The 24,774-nt window shown below is 45.8% G+C and overlaps 1 protein-coding gene across 1 annotated transcript; it reads left to right on the top strand.

The window, feature by feature from the left end:
* The first annotated feature begins 683 nt into the window (after positions 1–683).
* Positions 684–22,989, top strand: LOC122613897 (retinal homeobox protein Rx). Its single transcript, XM_043788314.1, has 8 exons — positions 684–847; positions 1,694–1,918; positions 1,974–2,942; positions 3,930–4,085; positions 8,165–9,331; positions 9,499–9,665; positions 21,916–22,081; positions 22,250–22,989. The coding sequence occupies exons 3-8, from the start codon at positions 2,570–2,572 to the stop codon at positions 22,987–22,989; spliced, it is 2,769 nt and encodes a 922-aa protein (XP_043644249.1). The 5' UTR covers positions 684–847; positions 1,694–1,918; positions 1,974–2,569.
* The last annotated feature ends 1,785 nt before the right edge of the window (positions 22,990–24,774 follow it).

Here is a 24,774-nt window from a genome sequence, read left to right as displayed (position 1 = left end):
CCCGTTCCACCAGGCGTATGCTTAATTTGGCCAAAATTAACCGTTCACTTCTTCTCTTTGGGCGCACGATTCATGCGAAAGTTAACTGCTTAACGATAAAAGCAAACTAATTAAATCGGGGGGAGGGAGGGAGAAATTGCCACATAATAAAGCAAATTAAAAGCAAATTAATTTAAAACAAAAAGCGGCAAGCGGGGAGGTGGGAGGTGGTCGGCACAAGTTGAGGAGTGAGCAGCGAGTTAACGTTGCGGATGTGGCGTAAATGAAAAGGATAAGTGGATACACAGGCCGCACACACGCGTTCATGCCCAGCAGAAGGATATGCCCGAGATACCCGTCGCTCCACTTCAATTAAGCATCGCGCCAACATGGCAGCCTCTCACAGATACACAGACACACACACCCACTCACACACTCAGCCAAAGGCAGGACGAGAGAGCACAGGGCCCCACTAACATTCACACACACACCATCATACGCAGGCACACACAGATACACCCACACATCCCTAGGACGTAATTACGTTTGGCAAGCTCGTTATGCGTAAGAATAAACGCGCATTAAGAGCTCATTAGTTGGCACAAATCGAATCGCTGGGCCAAGAGGAGGCTCCAAACCAAAATGTCAGGAGGCGGGGTGGAAAATGTAGGAAAATGGTGGGAAATGGGGGGAAAATGGGGGGGGAAATGGGTGGGCTGTGTGCCTGGTTATCTGGCATTTTCATTTAACGTGTAATGGAAGATAGCGTAAACGGACAAATTGAACCGAAGCCAAAAGAGAGACTGAACGAACTGGACTGAAATGAAATACTCGAGCTCTGGGGAAAAACCACAACTCATGACAACAGGTAAGCTGCGAAATGCCGGCTAAATGTAAATGGTAATGGTATTGGCCACGCTTAATGGCTGGCTGACTGCGTCTATTACCCGGCTGACAATCAAGTGTCGGAAGTGGGCAGTGGGCAGTGGGAAGTGGGATGTGGCCTTCCAGGGCATCCACCTCCGATGACCAATGCAATATTTTTAGAAATTTATTCGGCCAACTATACAAACTTGTCTCGTAATTATGCCATTTAAGCTGACACTAAGCTGACTCTACACAGCAAACAAGTAGCTACTGCAGATACCTGATTTGTTAGAAATTTGCATGGTATTAAGAGCACATTTTCAACTAAGGTCAAACAACATTTCAAAAACTTATTAACTTATTAATTATTTTCAGACAATTATTTTAAAGTCAAGAAAAGGTGGTTATACATATATAACAAGATACTTTTTTTTATATCTATATATATGTATTTTTTTAGTTTGTGTTTCAAAAAAAAAAAAAAAATCAAATTATATTATATATTATGCATTACCTAGTAGATGAATCCTGTGTTCCATAATACACATAATACAATATAATATATAAATAAAGTTCCTTCTATCCTTTAGTTACCTGTAATATTTATATACGGTTTGAAAAATGTTAAGAAGAACTACAAACTATAATTTTGAAAAATCAATGTACCCCAGCAAAATAGCAGCCCAACTTCCAATGACGTAATAAGGATAATTGTGTGGCCAACACATTCCCTGACCTCAACTGCCTTTAAGTTTATTTCCTTGACAAGTGACGCTTGCCGCAATCAGCTTGCAAATTTGTAACAATAGCAGGATATTAACAAAATCCACTTATGTATCCGTTTTAGGTTTCACGCTCCTTGGGAAAAGTCGAGTGGTGGAGTGTGAAGGACATGCCGATGCAAAGAGAGCGGGATGGAGAGACACACACTTTGTGGCCTAAGCCCAGAAATGGTTTGCCGATGCAATTGTGGTCGAAAAATCTGTGGCACCAAAGTCATATATTTTTTGGGTCGCAAAAGCGCAGGGACTCCGCTCGGCATTTCCCTTCGAGGACATCTGGGCGTAGGGCAGTAAGTGCAGTTAGTTGATTTTATTACGAAGCCGACAAACAAGCCTCTTTGGCAGGAGTCGTGGCAGTCGGGGCGTCCCAAGTACCCATTGTTATACTCTGGATTCCGGATCGCCTGGACTCGGAAGTCCTGTGCCTGTGCCGTGTCGGAGCTCAGAGGACAGCCACCCCGCGAGTCCTGCGCACTCTCTCCCGCTCTCGCAACGCTCTCGCGAGTTGACTCCGCCCCCTGGGCTCACACACACGCAGCACACAGGAGCAGTGTGTATATATAGGTGCGGTGTGCTCAACCGGTTTCCAATTCGATTTGGAAACTCGAGTCGTCAGCGGGCCACAGTCGCTGCCTTCGAGTTTATTGCCAACTCTGCCTTGGCCCGGTGCGCAACGGTTTCGGTAGTTGGTAGTGCATAGTTGGTATATTCGGAGCTGAACTTTTCCCGCTTGTGACTGAAAACATGCTTGACATTTAGCCAGAGGAAAACTCAGTGTGAAGAAAGTTCCGAGAGCGATTTAAATACAATTTCTGTGACTGTGTGTGCGTGTGTGTTTGTGTGTGTGTTCTGGTGTTGCCTCAACTGTGATCAATCATATCATTGCCGATTTGCTGATTTGCTGATTTGCCGATTTGAGTACTCTTGCCCTTCGCAATCGAATGGATATCAAAGCCTCGACGCCACCTGCCCTCGAAGTGGCTCCTGGCCAGCCCGGCTCGCCCGCCGGAAAGCCGGCAGCGATCTCCGGCACCATGCCCGGTCCCGGTGGAGTGGCCAACTCGTCCTCCTCGGCGGCGACGGTCAACAACACCGCCGCCACATTCCAGCACATCTTCGAGCAGCTGGTGCAGCAGGGCGGCGGCAATCACAAGCTGCCGCCCAAGCAGCTGGAGCAACTGCGTCACCTGCTCGGCAATGTGAGGGATGCCAAGAACCTGCAGATGATCGTGGAGAAGTTCAAGAACCTGGAGCAGTTCCACGAGCACTATGCCGCCCACCTGGCCAACAACAACACTGTGATCTCAACGGAAGGTGAGCTGCACTTCCGACGGCAAATTTCGATGGTCTCCATCAATATCAATAGAAACTAGTGATCTGTGCGGAATAAAAACAAGTTTGGATTTATTTGTCTAAAGTTTGCTTTTCTCTTAAATAAAATTTTTGGCTTTAGCTTCAGTTCAAAGTTTAAGAATTTGGAATCCAGCTGAAGCTTCAAAAGAAAGCTCTATACTTACAATAAATAAGATTAAAACGAATATAGAAATGGAAAGAATAGGTATTTTATAGAATAATTCTATATAAATTGATCTCAAATCACGTTGTTAGAAACATTACCATTACCAAACATATTAGGCTTCGTTAGTTAAAATTCGGAAGTTAATTTTTTCACGTGTGGTCTTAGCCGGAAAAGCCTTGCAATTGTTTGATTATAGATTTAATTAACACTAATTGCTACCGGACACGGACACGGACATTCCGGAGTGATCCTAAATGTCTGAATGGCTGAGTGTGTGCGTGTTCACAGCAATGTTTTTTAGTGCATTAACATGCACAGCGGGAAATTTGATAGAAAATTATAAGCTAATTGCAAGACGAGGCAATTAAGCCGCTTTAAATCCCGCCGCACTTTGTGCCGCTCTCACTCGCCAATCGCAACTCGCAACTCGCCACTTGGCACAGTTTGTTTTAATTTCGTTAAAAATGCATAAAGCCATCAGGCAACATGTTGCCTACTTTCCAGCATGCCGTCGTGACAACTGCCCATTTTGTGTGGACGAGGGGCATTGCAAGTGGATTGGGGGGAAGGGGGGCCAGGTTGCAATTACAGCTTTTAGCTCGTTAAAATCGCAAATAAAGTTGTGTGTATGCCGCGGACTGGACTAAATTTTAATACTTTCGAAATTGCTGACAAATTTGCATAGGGTCGCGCAGCACTGTCGTGCGCCTAATTGACTTTGGCAAACTGTTGGCAAACAGGCTTTTAACTTTTTTTTGTGCTTTATTTTATTTTGCCCGCAGATAGCAACGACTTGGTTAAGGATAATGCCAGGAAGTACGGATCTGGTGGACAGACGCTGACGCCGCGCCACACAATCGATGCCATACTGGGCCTGAAGAATCGCAATGGCGCCGGAAATGGCGCTGGGAATAGGAATCCGGAAACGGTCAGCGATGGTAAGTCATAGCCCGGCATTATTTGGCCATTAGCCGTGATCAGTGGGTCCTGTCGGGGAAAATGGCAAATCGATTTCAATTACCCGCTCGCAGCGCATGGAATCAACAAACACAATCGCAAAATTGTATTAGCCTTGACAAGGGGTGTTGGTATCGGGTGGTTTTGGGTGGTTTTAGTTGGCTTTGGGTGGTTTTGGGTGGCTCTAGGTGGATGTGGGTGGCTTTGGGTGGCTTTGGGTGACTTTGGGTGGGTGGTGGCGTCGGGACTTGCACTTTGGCAACGCCTCGAGATGCACGACAGCTGATAAGCAATCAGTCAGCGGTAATCGCCCGCGAAGAAAACGAAACGAAGACCTAAAAAACCATACAAAAAAAAAACAGAAAAACGCACAGGGAAAAGGAAGTCATATTTAGATGGGATTAGAAACCCACCGCTTTTGGCCAATTTAAACTTATATTAGTGGCCGCGGGGGGAGCGAGCACTTTTGAAGGCTTTTTAACTGGATTATGGTGGGGATTGGCGGTGCCAGCTGGCGACGACTCCCCGCATTCAGGTGGGTGCCAAAAATAGTCTTCTGCACGTCATTTATAATTCATTTCGCTTCTGTTTTGATTGCCGGCAAGCGATTGTCGCTCTCGCGTCTCGACCACGCCCACAGCCCACCGCCCATGCCACCAAATTGGCAGCAAGTTGCGAAAAAAGGGTGGGCACTGATATAGCCGCGATTATGGTTATGGCCATAGCACCACAACCTTGAGTCCTTGGATCATCCAAAGAGCTAGGTGAGAAATGAAGGAGTTGCTTTTGCCATTTGACGCGGGAACTTTGTGCTTTTGGAGCATTTATTTATTTATTAATAGGTAGTTACATAAATGATATGCTTTCTAAAATAATATATTGAATTTAAGACTATTCCATTTATGCAAGTATCATCAAGTTTCATGCATTTTGCCATTCTTTCATTGACAAAAGCAATCAGAAATGGTTCACACTGCTCATTTAGCAGCTTTCAACTGGCCATTAGAAAGCCAAAACAATTAGCAGTAGGTATCTTTGCAATTAATTCAATTAAGTGGTTTCATAAACGCTCCAAACAGACAACAACTACAACAATGGTAAAGGGGTTCCCAAAGCGAATGGACAGCCAAAAACAACAAGGTGATGAACAAATTGACAACAACACCGCGTGCAAATCAAAATGGCGTCGGGCGACAACAACAAGAGCGCAGGTTAAATGGCCGCAAATTAATTAGAAGCAGGCTAATTAACTGTGGGTGTATACAGGGGAGGGGGTGGCAGGCGGTGGGGAGGGGAGGGAGGGGTGCTCAGCTACATGGCAAGCTCAAGCGTTTCGCATTTAAGCCATAATTAAACTGGCGGCCAGACACAAGCCGTCAAAAAGCATTTAATCTGACAGCTGGCGGCAACGGTGGCGTCCCAGAAAGCAGACAGAGACAGCTACAGTGTAGCAGAGAGAGAGAGAGAGAGAGAGAGGGAGATGGAGAGAGCGAGAGATGTAAAATTGAGATGTAAACAATCATTAAAGGCGCAGGAGGCACAAGTGCATTTGGCCAAAAGGCGAAACAAACTGGCTCTGCAACGTTAAGATCTACATAGATGGGTTAAGAGAATGAGCGAAAGAGTGGGCATATCTGATTAGAAAGAGACGGCAGTCGAAGTGATCCCCTTCACGATCCATCTACACGAGATCTGTTCGCCAGTTGACGCGGCATTAAATTGAGCATTAAGGCGTCTTAATGATTTTAATGCGTGTCTGCGTCGGCGTCGTCTTATTAGCCCCGCTTTTGTGGCTTCTACCACTTTTTATGGAAACCCCCCCTCTCCTCCCCCTCCACAACCGCACCGCACTGCCAACAAGCACTTGTGATTGACAGTTTTGTTTATGGCTTGTTTCGCTTTTTGATATGAGCGCGATATCGCATCTCATCTGGCTGCAAAGATCTTCCGGCGAACAAGAAACCAGTCGAAATGTGCATTTCCTTTCGGCCCCTACCTGTTCTGGCCATGACTTTTAGAAAATAACCAACGCCGCGGCTAATAACATATCAATTAGGCCGCCTAATGGCCAAGTATTGGCCCAACAATGGGAAACTGTCAAATCATCATTAGGATTAGACACCAGACAGGATGGCAGGAGGGCAGAGGGCAGAGAGGTAGTGACGCGATTAACGTCAATTTGTAGCTCACATTTGGGATGGATTCATCGGAAACACAAGCCAAATTGGAGCATAATGTGGCACAGAGTGTGCATTCTAATCGCGGAATATCATCTCACTAAGCTAACTTTCCGGCAACTACCTAGACCTAACATTACAATCCTAAGCTAAAAGTCATAATCAAATTTCAATGCGTTAACGACCGACAAATTTCCAGACGCCAAGTCGAAATCATTTCTTAATTGATGTGTCGATCAAACCATCGAAGTTGAGTGAATGGGCAGTGGTCCACGAAGCTGGTTCATTCACCATTTGAATTGTAGTATGGCAACTGGATTTTGAATGAGTTTTGAGATTTATGGGCAGCTTAGAATTACTATTCAGAGAGTTGTCTTCAGAGCGGACTGAAGTTATTGAGGTGTGCTATTACATAGATATTCGCAGGAGATAAATCATGTTGCTGCATTAGAATTGATTTGTGTCATATAACTTCTTGATTTATGCCACTCGTTAACAAATTCCCCATGATATACGAGCTTATCCATCACATCATTCACACTTTGGGCAATTGCTTAGGAAACCCCTCTCCTCCCCTCCTTCCACCCTAAAAAAGGCAGAACAACTTTTGTTTTAACCTTTTATATTTCGCTGCTCACGCAATTAACTCACGCACTCCGTGTGGCAACTCGGCGGTGTATTTTTTTATTGTAATTTTTTTTGTGTGGATTGATGTGGATCGTGGGCGGAAGAGGGGGAGAGGGGATCGTGTGGTCTACTGGCGGCTACTGTCCATCGCCTCATGTGGCTGCCACTCGAATCTTTTGTGCTACTTCATTTGCAGAGGCTTTCAAAAGCGATTTTCGTAGTTAATTTCATTAGCACCACAGTGGCTCAAAATAAAATGCATGCTGGGCGTGTAAATGTCGATTGATTGGTGAAAACGCTCGCAGAGGTTAATTCGGGGCATTTACAATCTTCGTTTTGGCTGCTGTTTAAAGTTAATTAGCCAAAACACTGACCCAATTAATCGAACTGTGGCGAATCGGTACACGATGTGGCGCATAATTACATTAGGCAATCGACTAAACGAAAAATAAGTTCGCTGTGGTCTTACATCGAAAAGCAATTATCCAAAAGACTATCAAATAATTACAGATACTCTCGAGTGAGTAGCAGCAACTTGCCAGTCTGCCTGCGTAATTGGTTTTGTTTCCAATTGGTCCGCCCCCCGAAAGCCAATTTAACATAGAAATTGAATTCGGTTACACAAAATCCAAGCCGAGAACAGCCGAGAACTGAAACCCAAACCCAAACCCAAACACATACATATAAAGCCTTGGTCCTGGCGCTTCGCAAACTAATGACTTCCTTGCATGTCACGTGATATGAACAAGCGCTAGTTGGCACGCCCATTAGGGAGCAATGCCGCCTCATCTGGAACTCCTGCTCGGTTTTCTGGGAATTTTTATTGCCTCACATTGTAAATACCTGGCTTCTAATTGAAAGCCGTTTATTAGTGGGTGGGCGGCCAACAGGTTTGACCCGAAGGCTTCCATTTCTCACCACCACCACCACCACCCTCGGTGCACCGGCCAAATTAAATAACACGTTGTTATTAGCCGGGTTGTTCAAGGCTTTTAGCCAGCCAGTGAGTTGGCAAACAGCTTTATGACTTCCCTTCCCGCCTCATTGGGCATACTAATTAAAATCTAATCAGGTGCCTGAATGCGTGGGCGAATGGCCAATGGAGCACCATTACCCTGTATTAGCCATTGATCACGCTCAATTAATTGTACAGGAAATAATGGTTTCTGTTGAAATTGGGATTGGGTGTATAAAACTATATACCGCTTGCTATTGTTACTCCTCGCCATATAGTAAACCTTTGAACTCGTTTCCAGGCGCCGTTGACGCCTCCCTGGGCGACGAGGATGCCACTGATCTGCGCTGCGGCATGACCCTGACGCAGTTGCGCAGCATGGACAATCACATGGCCAGCATGCTGCAGCAGCACGCGAAGAACGGAGCAGCCCTACCCTACGGCCCCCCCACTCCGCCGGGGGGTCAGCAGCCCCAGGTGGCGAATGCGACGACCCTGCACCATGGACAGCAGTTGGGGGGCCAGGCGGGACATTGCACGCATCCGGGACATGGCCATGCCACGCATCATGGGCATGCGCCCTTTGGCTATCACAATGCATTTGGCTTTGGCCAGGGCCATGGGTATGGGCACCAGGAGGAGGCGGCGGGCAATTACCTCAATTCGATGCACCAGATGGTCGAGGCCAATCAATTGCAGACCGGAGCCAATGGGGTCGCCAGCAATGCTCCGCCCGCACCGTTGCCGCCCAGTTCCTTTGGCAGTCATCAGCAGCATTTGGCCGCCTTGGCTGCTCAGGCGCAGGAGCAGCAGAATCAACAGAATCAGCAGAATCAACAGAATCAGCACGGCAAATACGCCAAGTCATCGCCCACTGGAGCGGGTCCACCTCCACCAGCGCCGGGTGGTGCCTACTTTATGGAATCTCAGACGGCGGCGCCTGTCGCCCAGTCGCAGATCAGCTACGACGAGCGTTCAATGTCCTCGGCCAGCGATTTGGAGGAGGACGACGATGACGCGGCAAAGCTGCAGCTCGACGTGACCTCGCCGCCCACTCCGGCGCCACGTGGTCCGCTGGCCGCCAAGCGCAAGTCCGCCGGCGTCTTCTGTGATGATAATGAGCCTAAATTAGCCAACGGCCAGTTGCCAGGCGGCAATTACGGCATTCGGCCGCGCAGCTTGCAGGAGGTGCATCATCAGCAGCAATCGCACCACCACCACCAACAGCAGCAGCTGCAGCAGCAACAGCAACAGCAGCAACTGCAACAGCAGCAGGGCTTTCAGCACGACTTTCGCAACAGTGGCAATGGCAATCCCAACGGCAACAGCAACTCCGGCGATCATGGCGAGCGCTTGAACGCGGATAACGACAGCTTGGTCAACGGCAGCTGCGCCTCCAGCGAGGAGCTCAACCAGACCAACAGCAGCGAGCAGGGCGAGAAGATCACATCCGGCAGCGACGACGAGGGTGGGTACAATCCTTTCTAGTAAAAGATCCTTTCACAGTCATCCAAAGTCACCTGGAACTAGTTACTTCCTAATCAAGCTGTTTTAGATACAATAAATCTTAATCCTAATCTTGGACAATGTTCACTGACCCTCTATCGAATTCTCTGCAAATATCTGTATTGGCAGGCCAGGATGATAACTGCGCCAAGAAGAAGCACCGTCGCAATCGGACCACCTTCACCACCTACCAGCTCCATGAACTGGAGCGGGCCTTCGAGAAGTCCCACTACCCCGATGTCTACTCCCGCGAGGAGCTGGCCATGAAGGTGAACCTGCCCGAGGTCCGCGTCCAGGTGAGTCACCTCTAGTACCTCCCATATCTCCAGTATCTCTTGTGTCTGCAAGTGATTTAGAGCCGAGCCTGGGCTAATTGGGAAATCAACGTGTCTGCTGCTGGGAGTAACCGCCAGCCAGGCTCCGGAAATTAAACAATTTCCGTTTGCTATTTATTTTAACGAAATTAAGTTGTACCCGCTCTTTATCATCCCCTTGCAACGAAAACTCCTGCGAATGCAAGGTGCTAGATGTGCATACATTTGGAGTAGTTGGCAGGGATTTATGGCCGGAGATCCTTAATGAGAGGAGAACTGCATATTTGCATTATTTAATTGAGTAGCAAGTCGATTGGTAGTAGCTTTTTATAGCTATTTCTTATTTACTATGAATTCAAATTAGCCGCATTTGCATATTCGAATTAAACTTCCTCATTTTACCACAACTCTTTTAGCCATTCATTGATGTTTTGGTGTGTCGCAGCCTGTGGCTTGATTTCCCCTCAAGAGCCATAATAATTGTCAAACTTTGCGCATAACTTGGCTCCGAGTGCATGAAACAATTTATGTCTCAATAGGAAAATGACAGCGCCGAAAGAGTTCTCAAGTTGGTCGGTGGTCGGTGGTGGCCCATTCAATGGGCTTCCTTTTCTTCCGCGGAGAGAATTATGCATTTTATGCGACTATGCGCTTTTATGCTCCACGACTTTGGGGCACGGGCCAGTGTGGCGATGTAGCGATGTGGCAATGTGGCATTGTGGCAATGTGGCGATATGGCGGGATGCCATGTCTGGCAGCCATTCGTTTCGGGTGGCAAATTGTGACGTGAACGGGCAGGGCGCCTCGTAAATTCCATTCACAGCGGTGTAGCATAAAAAAAAACGCTTAAGCAGCAACAACTATCGATGGGTGACAGTGGGTGTTGCACATACAGAAATATTGGATAGCTATTTAATACAAATGGATGTATAGTTAGGCAGGCAAAAGATCTAGATCATACACCGCATCTAAATTCAACTTAACAAATTAGTTATCTTATACATGCCACAAAACTCTGCCACATAGATAGCTTATGAAGTAGCTTCCTATATTTTTCTGTGTAGTACCCGACTTTGGCTGAGGCTGCTGCAAGCTCGAGAGTGGACCAGGCAGTTGGCATAGTTTTCCAACCGCAAAAGTGGGTGTAAGGCCAAAACCCCCCACACCACCACACCACCCAACCGGTAAATGCAAAGGACATATCAAATTTCACGACTTCGTTTCGTTTCCTCAGCCGACAAATCATTTTTATTGACTAAACATTATCGTGCCCACAGGCAGAGTTGGCGACACTGTCGTCGGCGTCTCCAACACAACACAGGACATAAATAAATAAACAAATACCGAAAATGCCGTATGTATTTATGGTTGTATCTAGAGCCCAAACGAAATACAAAGGTAATGAAGCGAAATCGCATAAAAATTTCTCCTCCTCACACTTCTCAGCCCTCTCAACCTTCTCAGCCTTCTGAGGCTTCTGGCCCTCATGTGTCACTTTGTCAAATTGACACGAATTCAAATTATGCCAGCAGGAACCGAAACGAGCTATGGCCATAGAGTATTGTCGTCCTCCAACCCTTTGACTCGTTTTTTCGATTTAGTGGGCTGCATTCACAGCACCCCACCCCACCCCATCCTGATCCTGGATCCTGTGTGTTTGTAATCGTATTTGCGGTTAGTTTGCATGAAGTTCTAGTTATCGTTTTTACTCCTTTGCTACCAATTTTTGCCCTCCTCCTTTTTTGTTGGGTTTTTTTTTATTTTTTTGCTCTTTGACTGGGCCTGGGAAATTGCTTGGTGTGCAACTCGTTGAAGGTGGAAATTTGTTTTGATTAAGTTTGCTGGCACACACACACATAGGCTGGCAAAAAAAAAAAGAAATAAAAGGAATGAAAAGGAATTGTAACCAAAGTTGACTGAGTTGTTTCTTTGCAAACCCAGTCAGCCATCCACCAAATAGAATTTCTCGTTTAGATGAGTTCATTTCAGGGTTTTGCATTGGTCGCCCACTTTTCGTCGGTCTCTTTTTGCTGGATGGCTGTCATTGCATTGTAATAGATTTGTTAAATGTTTGTTTAAAAAGTTTGATTGGATTTTGCATTTTGTGTGTATGGCAATGGAATGAATTTCTCTGTGGCTTGTTTGATTGTTGTTTAAATGGCAATATACGTTGACAGACAGAGTTGCCGAACTATGCACAATGCAAGTTCAATTGAAATTGTGTCATTTTGTGGTCTGCCCACAGTCGAAAGAAAACTAAACCAGGCTAAAGTTGGCCAAAAGCATCTGAAGACGGCAACCGCAGTTGCCATTAAACAAGGGTTTGAGTGGGTTTGAGTGTTCTAAGCTCGGGGATTATCGCTGATGGTAACCAAAACAAAACGCGTTAAGCCAGCAAATTAAACGGTAGATTAACGCCCCAAAAAAAAAGTAACTGAGCTAGACGATCATTAACACTTGCCGTGAAAATGTATCGCCACTTCCCCCCAGAAAGGACAGCAAAAAACCCTGAGAGCAGCAACATATGTCCTGGGAGATGACAATTACTTTTGTTTGGATTACTCACTGACAGGACTGAGTGCGGACTTTTCTTTTTTGTTTCGTCCTTCGGGAGGGTTGTCTGGCGCCCAGTCAAGGGTTAAAGCCGCCAGTCGACTCAATCATACGCCGCATTAAGCCGTCGCCCAAAAAGAGTTTAATTAAAACTTAATTTGCCATGCCCGAGCGCAGAGAATCGAATACAAATGGTATTGGATCCATGGAGAAAGACATTTGCTTTCGTACGAGCAAATTTGGAAAAGTATTTCTACTGCATGTCTTTATTTAGTTAGTATGATAAACATGGGTATTTTCATGTGCAACGAGCACCTTTATTGGGTTTATTAGCAGAAAAATAAACAAATACAAAGGTCGGAGGCGAAAGTTTGTGTCAATTATTTTGCATAGTCAAATGATTAAATATCGTAAACCTGTCAAAATGTCCTGCGCCAAAGTAAATAATAATCCAGTGTAATAGTTTATTTATCTGCATATATTGCTCATACGACATGTGTGACGTGACACAGACAGCCCCAAGCGCTCCTTATATCCGTGTCTCTCTATCCCATGCGAATGTGTGTGTATGTGTGTGTGTGTGTGTTTGTGGATGTGCATAAACAGCAAACAAATAAAAATGTCATTTCACTAACAAATAAAATAGATTTTTATTGCATTCCACTTGGCCTGCGTCTTTGCCCTCGCCTTTCGCATTTGAACCGGAGCTTGAATTCGGATTCGGATTTGCCCCCTCGACATTGCCACATTTCCACATTGCCACATTTTTATGCTCATTTCGTTGTGCGCTCCGTTCTGGTTTCTGCTTCGATTATTTTTTATTGAATATTTACTTCAACTTTGGCATTCGTTTGCTTGCATGACCGTTTTATCGACAACTACCCACCCACACAGCCATCCACAACGCTTTCGTTTTCGTTTCCACATGCCATAATAATAATGCATATTAGCTTCATTTGTTTAGACCCGCTCCATGCCCCTGCCCCCCAGCGCCATGAAATCCTATACAAATCTAATAATGAAAACGATCGCTTGGCCGCCCGACTGCCAAACAAGCTCGTTCATCGCCATCATTCGGCAACTTGAATGTCCTGTGCGGGTCATCAAATCGTTTTCAATAAAGCCATTGAATGCTTAAGTAGGCTGGTCCCACTGCGAGTTCCAAGTGCGAGGAGAAAAAGCTCTTCAAACTTATTTAACTTATTGTCCATGCCGAGGTCCCTGCAGGACCTCCGAAGTCTCAATGGGGCGTTTTTTTGGGGAGTGGCCGGCTCTTTTAAGGCCATTTATTAGGCACTTGTCCTGATTGCTGTCCGTCAGTGTTGGGTGTCAGTGTGGCCAGAGCAGTTAATGAACATTTGCATTTCGCTTTTTTGCTTTTATGCCTTTTGAAGCACTCCCGCCGATATAATTAAATGGCGATGAAATATGCATAGGACTCAAGCCGCAGCTGTGGACTACGACTAAGAGAAGGGTGTAGGTGTAGGTTGGTGTAGGGTAGGTGTGGGCAGAGCAATTAACACATTATGCCACCTTGGCAAAACAATAATAAAAAGCGAAAGGAGCAGGAGCAGGAGCAGGAGTAGGATCAGGAGAAGGGGTGAACGAGGGCCAGGCAAACAAAACCACCGCAAGGGTAAATAAATGTCAGGTCACAAAGGGCAGTCGAGTGCAGAGGGGGTGGCTGTTCCATCCGGAACTCGTTGGCTCATAATATACGAGTATTTAGGCAGGGTCTGTGTGTGTGTGTATGCCCGGCTTACACACATCTGCCGTTTATTAAAATGTATTTTGATCAACTGTCAACTAAAACAAAGCGCGCTACTTGAGCCAAACTTTCAGGCACTTGACATGAGACGGCCAATTTGGGCAACACCGGGCGAGTAAAACAAATACTCGCGAAAGAAAGGGTATGCAATATGCTTTGAAAACCTATTCAGCTGACTACGCACTTCGATTATGTAAATTCAGTTTTTCTATTACTCCCTAATAATGCGCCTAAACGCAGCTCACGAGTCCACCTCTAATGTGCCACAGAATTATGGATAATTGCGACTTACGAATTCCAAATTCGAAGACAGTTGACTATGGCCAAGGAGGTAGTAGGGAGGCGAGGGGCAGCTCTCGACAGAAGTTTGCCGCTTTCAATTAACCCTCATTAGAAGCGCTTTTCGGGGCAGCAGAAGAAAGCCTTCTGCGATCGAGACACGCCCACGCAGAATCCGTGTCGCAATTAATTAAACTTGAAAGCCAAAGCGCAGATAGCTGGATGGCAGGATGGCAGGAGCTACAGATAGCTGGGGATTGCTGTGGATATCTGTGGATATCTGGGGATAGCAGGGGGATTGGGAAGATGACGGCGCAGTTGCCGCGCGGCTCAAAGGAATCTCCGATGTTGGAGGGAGTCTGCGGCCGGAGATGCCAAAGGATATGGCAAGCAACACAATGTCGGCATCGTTTGTGTTTGTTTGCGATGGCATCCAATTTCATTCTTTTATGCGACTTATTGAGTTTGTTCTGCGCCGCTCCCGCTGCCGCTCCTCTGTGTGTCCTTAAGGTCCTGGTCGGGTTCGGCTCTGATGTCCTGATGTCCTGATGTCCTGGCCCGGCCAAAGGGTGTTGTTGTCTCCAGTTTGAGAGCCCGAGGCAGAGTTTAAAGGCAGCCAGCCTACTACGCGACCGCCTCTCATGCGCATCCTTTGCAGCGCTTAAGCTGCGAAACGTGTCCTTGTGCTTGCGCTATTTACTTTTCCAGTACTTGGGCTATGATTGCGCTTTTCTGCGCACCACCCACCTGATGGCTAATACAATGCGAGGTAGTTGGAGTTCGGCCACGTGCGGGGGATTTGTTTTAGTTCGGGCTGGGTTGTCTCAAATTCAGCGTAGCCTGTCAACACATTTCAATATAAATGCATAAATCAAACGGAATGAAATTATAAATCATACACATGACCCCCGGCCTCACCCTCAATCGGGGGTGGTGGTTGCAACCCCCGAAACGCAGCTCACTTGACATCGCGGATTGCCTCGCCGTCAGCAGTGTCACTCCATTTGTTTGGCTTAGAGCGAAGTAAAATGTATAAACCAATGTAATCAAGCGAAGACAATTACAATTACAATGAAATTATTTCGCATTTTGTCGGTGCTTTTTTTATTTGGTTCTGGTAAATTGCTTTTGCCAAAATATCCTTGGATCTCTGAGAAAACAGCCAGCCGAGCAGCTGTTAATACGACCCTAAACTCCTCGAGTGTCGAGTGTCAAGTGGAAAAGTGGAAAGTGGAAAAGGGACAAGGGAAAAGGGGCGGAATCCGAAGGTGGATGGGTGGTTTGTTTGGAGAGGCCATCACACCCCTCGCTGATGTGAGCATTATGAATATTATTCAATTTGTTCGCCTAAATGCTTTGTAATGAGTTGCACATCTGTTCGCTTCAGCGAGCGTTTTATATACTTTTTTTGCCTCTCGGAGTCAAAAGGCAACAGGATCAAGGATAAAGGATAAAGTGCGGGTGCTTTCCAGTATTTAAGTTTTTATTGCATTACAGCCCTGTCCTCTCCGCTGTCAGATGTCAAGGATGCACTCCATCCAGTTCACAGTTTCCAGCGCGATTCAATTATGACTTTGATTTCGGATTGTGTAATCTGGTTCGGGGATTGATGAACCCCTTGTATCCCCTATCCCCACTTCTGCAGCCCAAATACTTGGATGCCTCTCGGCTGTCAGTTTAAATGAGCAGTGGGCTTAAGTTGTCAAATTAGCGGCAACAATACAATTTCAATTTCGATCCACAGTCAATCAAAATAATGCCCATGCCAGCATCGAAATGTAGAGGGAGTTTCCGAAAGGTGGAAAGGTATGGGGACTGCATGCAATACGTAAAATTGACTTAATCAGCTTTATATAAATGCTTATTTTGACAATAACGCTGCGCTTGAGCCCCCACATATGTATGTACGCTAATTATGTGGGGCCCAAGCGGCTTATTATAATTTCAGACATCATGTTTATGGGCCTGAAAAAAAAGGAAAGAGAAATAACAAAAACCAAAAATCAAGAAAGGCAACTCCTTTGCACTGCGAGTTCCGTAATTCCGTTCTCGGGTCGCTTTTCCGCTTTTAATTAATTCCCGCTGCCTGCTAATTGGTTTTATGCGTTTCCCAAACGAATTCCTCCCGCCGACTGCATAAATCACAAAACACTTAAACAATTTTCCGAGCTCTGGCCTCGGCGGCTCGTTCACGTTGATTACGTGTTAATTAATCACCTAAACAAATTTCGCTTCGGCTGGCAGGTGGAATAACTATAATAACGATATTATTATTTTCGAGAGCACGCAAATTATAATTAAGTTATCAGGGCACAAACTCTGGAAACGACAGCGCACAAAAACTATGGCGCGCTGCACTGAGCAAAATAACTAGCTTATTGCTCTAGTTGAGCCACAGTTGAGGTACACAGATTTAAGATTTTAAATTAGATATTTAGACAGAAGCTACAAAAACCATTTCTCTTGATCTTTGCCTTTCACTTAAGTAATAATACATGGAAAGGGTAGCAAGTAAACTTGCTCTAAGTGATTTCCAATTGTTTTACAGATTTTCTGTTTGCAGTGCAACTCAATCTATGTATGTGCCCCAAAAATTATTCAAATTGAGCGTGGCAACTGCTTAGAACCGGTCTAAATCTGATGGGCGGACTTTCCCTCGGGGCCCTCGAATGTTGCAAATTAAAAGTGCGTCAACAGAAATTTGTCCTGTGACTGTGTCCTGGTGCCTGGTGCCTGGGAAGTGGCAAGGACTCGGGCCACGTTTCCCACTGACAGTCGGACTAAGCAACCCCGAAAGGAGCCTGGTATTTGTAGTCCTTTGTAGCCGATTTAACTGCTTATTAACTGTGCGTGTGCGCCCGTTTCTTTCGCTCGGAATGCTGCTCGGCATGTCAGCGAGTAAATAAATAGCTAATTAAATACAGGGTGCCACGTGGCGGCGAGCAAACACGCCCCGGCAAACAATCCTCCCCTGCTTCCTTGATCCTTTTGCTGCGCCACGACCAAAGTCAGTTCGATGGGTAACAATTGAAAGGGCAAGGAAACCCGAGTCCTGATCGAGTGGGTGTCGGATTGGCGCTTTCCTCGACTTTTCTCATGGCGAAATTCGAGGCGGAGTCGCTGGCCGAGTCTGCGGCTGTCAGAAAATCAAGATTTGTCGCGTGTTTGGCCTTCGATTACAGGGCTCGCGACGGAAAAGTTAGCCTACAATTAGCCAGGTTGAGGGGTGGTGTGAAAAGCTGAAAAGAAATCAGGAATAGTTGCGATTTCTCACCCAAACTCTACTCTGGACAAACTCTAGTCTGGAGAAGCAGTAGAATCTTCGAACGAAACACAACCGTTTCCCGGCATTTTCAAACGGCGGCACCGAGTGTAAATCAATACGCTTGTCGGCTCCCAAACTAATTAAAACATCTTGCGGATTGTGGCCGTCGTCAAAGCTTTTGTCTCTCTTATTTGGCTCTAATGTGTCCTGCATCGCACAAAGCGAAACCGAAACAGGATGCTCGAGCTTCGGCTTCTTGGGCAGACTGAGAGCTGAGAGCTGCGATTGCGAGGGTCCTGGGCCGGAACTAAAAGCCAACAATGGCATCAAAAAAAAGAAAAAAAAACATGTCATAAACTAGCAGGGCAAGGACTCCACGCTGCGGCATTGTCCCAACGAATTCGGACTGAAAATTATGACAGGCCACTGAAAGAATTGAATCGGAGTGCTGGACTGCTGGACTGCTGAATGCTTCGTGTCTGTCGCTGTCTGGAAACGGGACAGCCCTATAATTAGGCTCCCCCTGGCAGGATTTGCGGATTTGTGGATTTTTTAATTGAATTAAAGCTTGCGCGAGGAGCGGCCAGAGTTCTCATGCAACTCGCATTCGGGGTTATTACCTTAGGCGCCGCTATCAATATCCTTGAACGCAACGGGTTGTCCTGCCCCGACTGCCTCGATTACCCCGACTGCCCCGACTGTCCCGACTGGCGAACCATTGCCCCTGGGGTCGACTCTCTAATTGCAGCACAAGCTGGGGCAAAATTATTTTGCTGCCATGCAATTAGTTCGCCTATCGCCGTACGGGAACGAGCTCAAACAAAGTGCATTCGATGGCATCGAGTTTTCAATCAATTTGATTGAATTGCATGACAAACGGGCGGCACTGGGATAATTATAGTCCTGTTGACGGCATAATGCTTATGCCATATAGGTTGGAGAGCACTGAGTTGTAAGTAGATCGCACCAACTGATACCCAGTGCCCCCCATGGGCAGAGATAAAAGGTTTCACTCTTTCCAAGTGAACCTTTAACCAGCTTGTTTCTGGGAAAGTCAGCAGTTAGTGAAATTGATTTTGCTTGTTCATTTCTCACCGATTTACTTGGTATGCAGGAAGGAGTATTACACACTAACGAAAAATGTTAAATTTGATTTTTTCACATGTTTATAAGCCCCCAAATTGGCTGGCATGTGGTCAATTCAAAATCGCCCATTAAACTCTTCATCAAACCCATACAATGGTTGTGAGATATAAGTTACCCCAGTATCCTTTGCCGCACTACGGAACAGCCTACCGAAAACGGAAGTATGAATATTCCAACAACAAGTCCTTTCTGTGTAATATCTAGTCGAACTGCAACAATTGAACCACCACCCCCTCCCCCTCCCCCTGCGCCACCCAAACCCCTCGTTCTCTACAAGTTGCAAACAGTTTTATTAAGCTGCTGAAGCTCTTGTGTGTTAAAAGTCAATTTTCCAATTTGCAAACTGTCAGAAACATTCGAAAAGCAATTTCTGCCACACAGCGAGTGAAAGAGAGGGCCACACTTCCCCCTTAGCAAGAGAGAGAGAGCAAGAGAGAGAGAGAGAGAGAGGGAGAGAGAGAGCGCACATTGCGTATACGCCTGGTATGCTGTGTGAGTTACTTCAACATCTATGTGGGGCTTTTGCCCATTTTTGTTTCTTTCGCTTTTTTTTCTCCTTTTTTGGGTGGAACGACACTTTGCGGCACAAGTTTTCCAATAAAACGGCAAAACTTTGCTGCGAACAAAATTAAAGAAGACGACAAGGAAAATGGTAGAATGACATTGCCAGAGGAAGAGCAAGATGATGATGTTAAAAGGGGGAGTGGAAGTGGGTGTGGGTGTGTACGGGGGTTCGGCTTTGGGTTTTGGGTTTTGGGAGGTCGCAAATTGTTTGCTGCCAATGTGAAGTTTATGAAAAAGATTAAAGTTGAAAAGTGGTTGCCTGATGGCTGGCAGAGGGGGCGGGGGGTGGCGGCAGGGGGCGTTCTTGTGGTGAGTCGCGTGCGCCACATGAATGCCAAATTGCTGCAGGCCTGCTCGATAGGTGGGTGGTTGGTTGAGTGGGTGGCGGATGGTGGATGGCGGATGGTGGGTGTTGGGTGCTTTTGAGGACACAACCGTCTAAATGTAGCAAAATTGAAAATGGCTGAAAATGGGGATGCCTGCGAATGTGTGTGTGTGTGTGCCTGCCTGCCTGTTTGTATTTGTGTCTATGGGGTGGAAAATTGAGTTTGGTCCATGTCATGGCAAACAGGGGGGCGCGGGGGGCAGTGGGCTGTGGGCGGTGGGTGGTGGTTCAGCATCAACGGGCAAAGATGAAAGCAGAAAATTTTGCCAGCTTTCGGGTGGATGAGCGTAGTGATGGCTAAAGGTCATTATGATGTTTGTGGGCGTGCCACCACCCGCCTGCTGACTGCGCGAGAGAGAGAGGGAGAGAGAGCTTTCTCCTGTCTCCATTTCGCTTGCTCGCTTGGAGTTCTGTATGGGGGATTTTCATTATGGCGCGCCATGAATGGAAATTACAAAATTGATTTTGATGATTTAATTAAAATGAAGAAGCACAAACTCAAATTATAACAGCCAGCAAGAGGCGCTCTCTTTCTTTCAGCTTCCAGAGCTCTCTTTCCCTCCCCGATTGAGTGTGTGTGTGTGGGTGGGTGTGTGTGTGGGTTGGTGTGTGTGTGTGTTTGCTTGAGTGTGGGGAGCTGAATGTGGCCTAAAGCTGCTAACTTTAATTTATTTTCCTCGTACAGATTTGAGAGACAGGAAATTAGACTTTCTAAATGGGATTTCAATTTGCTTGAGTAGGGAATGGGAATGGAAATGGCGGAGGGGAATGGAGGGAGGGATGAGGAGGGAAAGCGGAGCCAACGGCATTAGCCATTTTGTTATTGTTGCCTGTCTGCTCTGCTAATTGATATCCGACAGATATTCAAAGATAATCAAGGCACAACTCTAATTGGAACGGATTTGATTGGCTTTTGATTAGCATGAAATGAGTTTTCGATAGTTACAAATAAACTGCTGCTTTCAAAGTGACATACACAGTTTTCAAATATTTTCGGAAGAGTATTTTGCACGCAAAGCTTATAAATGCTTATAATAAGATGTCTAAATGATATTAGCTAACATTTATGTTCAATATCCAAAGAGAAAAGTAAATATTTTCTTATTTAACTTGCAGAGATAATTATCAGCTTAGATTGAATTTTTTAGCTCCCTAGATAACTTGCCGTTAATCTCGTTTTCAATTTTTCTCCGCTCGCTGCATAGTGTATTTTTAATTAAACCATTTCAAATTGCATTTTCCGACTGGCAAATTTGTTTTGCAAATCACTTTCGGGGCAACGAAAATAATTTTACGCACCATTATCCTTAATTAAATAGCCGCAAAGCGACTGAAACCCGAGCGCACAAGCACATGCATACATACATATGTACATACATACTCGTACATATACAAAAACACCTATAGATGCTTGTTTATGTATGTATGTCCTTGTGGCAGGAGCGGCAACCAAAAACAGCAACGACTACAGCAACAACAACATTATTTCAGGGTAATGAAATTTTCATCAGAAATAATTTCTTATTAATTTGCGCAAATTGCATTTAATTACTTTGAGCGTGGCAGGAGCAGAAAGTGGGCGCAGGAGGTGCCAAGGGGGGTGGTAATAACCAGCCGGGGGGCAATGAAAACTTTCCCTAGATGGCTTTTATCCCACTCTCTTTCTCTCTCTCTTTCTCTGTCTCACTCTTAGCCGCTGTCGCTGTCTCCTTTGCTCTCTGCCACTAATTAGACAGCCACACTAATACACACTCATTGTTGCGATAATTCTAATTAGAGCCAAGGCAACTAATTGAGTTTTATTTTATTTCCTTCGCTGCTTTGCTTGTGTGCGTGTAGGTGTGCGGGTGCGTGTGCGTGTATTTGTGTTTGTGGGTGCTGCTCAGCCATTTTGTTTGGCCGCTTTATGACTATGTGTGTGTGTGTGTGTATGAGTGGATATATCTCTGCTGGCATATCTGTGTGTGTGTGTGTGTGTGCTTTCATTAACAATTTTGTGTTGGCCGCCATTTTGCTTTTTGTCTTGCGAGACTCGTTCTCTCTTTTGGAGCTGCAGCTCTCTTTGTGGAGCTCTTTCGCTGCCGCTTTTCATTTCCGTTTTCTAATTACTAGGTATTTTCTCTTTTATACGAAATTAAAATAGCTTTCGCTTGGCTCTTGCCGCTTAACGCGCGACTAACTTGGCGCGTTTCTTGTCAGGCGATTAATTTAATTGCTCCAGCCAGCAACCCAATTAGCTAATCCATTCTCTTCCGCTTGCTCCCATTTCCAGGTGTGGTTCCAGAACCGTCGCGCCAAGTGGCGTCGCCAGGAGAAATCGGAGAGCCTTCGCCTGGGCCTGACCCACTTCACCCAGCTGCCCCATCGCCTGGGTTGCGGTGCCTCCGGACTGCCTGTGGATCCCTGGCTATCGCCACCGCTGCTGAGTGCCCTGCCAGGTAGGAGTCCTCACATGATCTGCTCTGAGAAATATTATCAAAAAGATTTATACACTTGGATGTACTTACTTATACTTTCCCACCTGAAAGAGATACCTAATTTATTCATTGTAACATGGAGTTTTAGATTTACTTTTTATCTGACCCTTTGATTTTGTCTACCCGCAGGCTTTCTCTCGCATCCGCAGACGGTGTACCCCAGCTATCTGACGCCGCCGCTGAGCCTGGCGCCCGGCAACCTGACCATGAGCAGTCTGGCGGCCATGGGCCATCACCACGCCCACAACGGGCCGCCGCCCCCGCACGTGGGACACGGCGGACATGGTCAGCCGCAGCCACCGCCACCGCCGCCGCCCCACGGAGTGCCACACCCACACGGCAGCCACCATGTGGTACCCCTTTCTCACCTCTCGCCGCACCTGTCACGCATGTCGCCGCATGCGACGTCCTTGGGCTCGCCCCACCACGGAGTGAACCCCCTCGGCACGCCGCTGCACAGCAGCCTGCCACCCAGTTCGACAGCCACGACAGCCGTGGCCGTCTCATCCTCGCAGTCGTCCTCCTCCTCCGCCTCGCTGGAGTGCAGCGGTCCGGATGTCTGCATGTCGCCGCAGAACCTCAGCATCGGCAATGCCGATTCCAATGGGGATGGACGCGACCTGAGCAGCGACCTGGATGCCGGCAGCACCAGCAGCAATCCCGGCAGCAGCCTGGACAAGTGCGCGGCCAGCGCCAACATAGAGCTGCTGGATGTGGGTCGGGATAGTCCGCCACCTCCGCCCACTCCGAGTGGCAAGGGTTCGAGCACGCCGCCGACGGACATGCGGAGCAACTCGATCGCCACGCTCAGGATCAAGGCCAAGGAGCACCTGGATAACCTGAACAAGGGAATGGTCTCCATTGTCTAGCCCCAGTCGGTTCCTAGCTAAGTGCACCTCCTCCAATCGAAAACAGTTCCCACTCACCCACTCTCATCATTTAGGTGTGTTCTAAGTTTAGTGAATTTCGTGTTGTAAGTACTTATTTCTGAGGCAGTTTCTTATATGGTTAACTCGACATGTGCAAAGTGTATTTGTAAAATTTTAATTACTTCAATGAAAAACGGCTGATGAAGAAGTCTATTCCTAATGCATATTAGCACAAAATAAATATGACAAGTTTTAGCTCAATACACATGTGTTTCTATTGCCGGGATGGTGATAATTTGATACATAATCAAAGAATATACATTATTCCATTTCGAACACGTTCTTATTTTAGGATTTGTGTAGATTTCCGTGGAGGGGTTCAATTGGCAGGGGAGCTAATCAGCGAGGTAATCAGTCATCAATAATACAACTTTTCGGGCCAATTATGCATGCTTATCTGCCCCACTAATCGGCTGTGCAAGGCTACTTAATGACTTGATTAATAAGAAAATCGGGAGACATTGAGCAGAAAATGCTGACAGGCAGCAATTAAATGCAATTAAAAGGGACTAAATGCACTGCAAACAAAGGACTCGCGAGGGAATGGGCTGAAACAGGTGCAGTAGTCGCTGTTGAATCTAATAAAGTAACGAATAAAATTATAATTGATTAACGCCGCGGGCAATTAAAATGCAAGCATGTTGCCGACTCCAGGGGGTAGCAAATATGAATGTGTTTCCAGAACTTGCAGCTACCATCAACTACTGGCTTCATGAATTGAAAAGCATATCCCACATGAGCGTCACAATTTGCTCAAAGGACCTCGGCGCAATGATAATTGCCCGCAATTACATCAGGGCGCTTATCACACGCACAACATCTAGCCGGAAAATCTCACCCAATATGCATATGAAGCGCAAAACATGGGAATAAAACACTGCGCTTGCGGGAAAATTGCCGACGGAAAGGGAATTGGTGGCCACTTAGCAGTGGGTGAGCGTTTAGGGCCAGGACCAGTTGACAATCGCCGATACAAGGTTTTCCAGTTTTTCAGTTGGGTGCCAGCATGTCATGCCATTAAATAAAAATGATTTTACAAAAATCCAAATCAATTGAGAACTTTCTCCAGCAAACGAAAAAGTCCGGTTGTTATTGAAAATATATAATATTAAATTGTCAAAAATTCTTGTTGTCTACTAAATGATGTTTTGATTTATAATTGAAATAATTGAAATATATAATAATTTCCTAACACAAATAATATTGTTAAAAATTGTTAAATTGGCTGTTTATTAAACAAATAGTTTAAAAAAAAATGTTAAGGTTAAAAAAATATGTGATTTATGTGCTAAAATTAATATTCACTACAAAGTTGTTTGCTATATCGATATATTTAGTGCACTTCAATCGGTTCGCGACCTCGCTTACACAGAACTCCATCTGGGCAGCCAGTTGAAGCACTAGCTGCGATGGAGTGCGTCTCCGCTACAGATCTAAAAATTACAAATTGAAGAATGTATTTAAATATAGCTTGCTTATATTCATACGTATAAGTATTTCGTAAATATTACACTTGAGTACAAATTATTTTTAAATTAAGCCATTGAGCTAAATAGTGCAATAATTTTACATTTGAAAACACTTCTTGGCCTGAAATCAGCCGTAAAGGTGGCGCCACACAACTTATCAAAGACATTTACCTAGAAAATCTAAACTATGAGGTCCTTCTAAAAGTATTAACTTTTTATGTTAGAATAAATGAAAATTATATTCTAAAAAATACTT

Source organism: Drosophila teissieri, chromosome 2R (assembly GCF_016746235.2).
Source record: "Drosophila teissieri strain GT53w chromosome 2R, Prin_Dtei_1.1, whole genome shotgun sequence".
Taxonomy (NCBI): domain Eukaryota; kingdom Metazoa; phylum Arthropoda; class Insecta; order Diptera; family Drosophilidae; genus Drosophila; species Drosophila teissieri.
The sequence above is the reverse complement of the archived record's forward strand: the minus strand, read 5'-3'. Positions and strand labels throughout refer to the sequence as shown.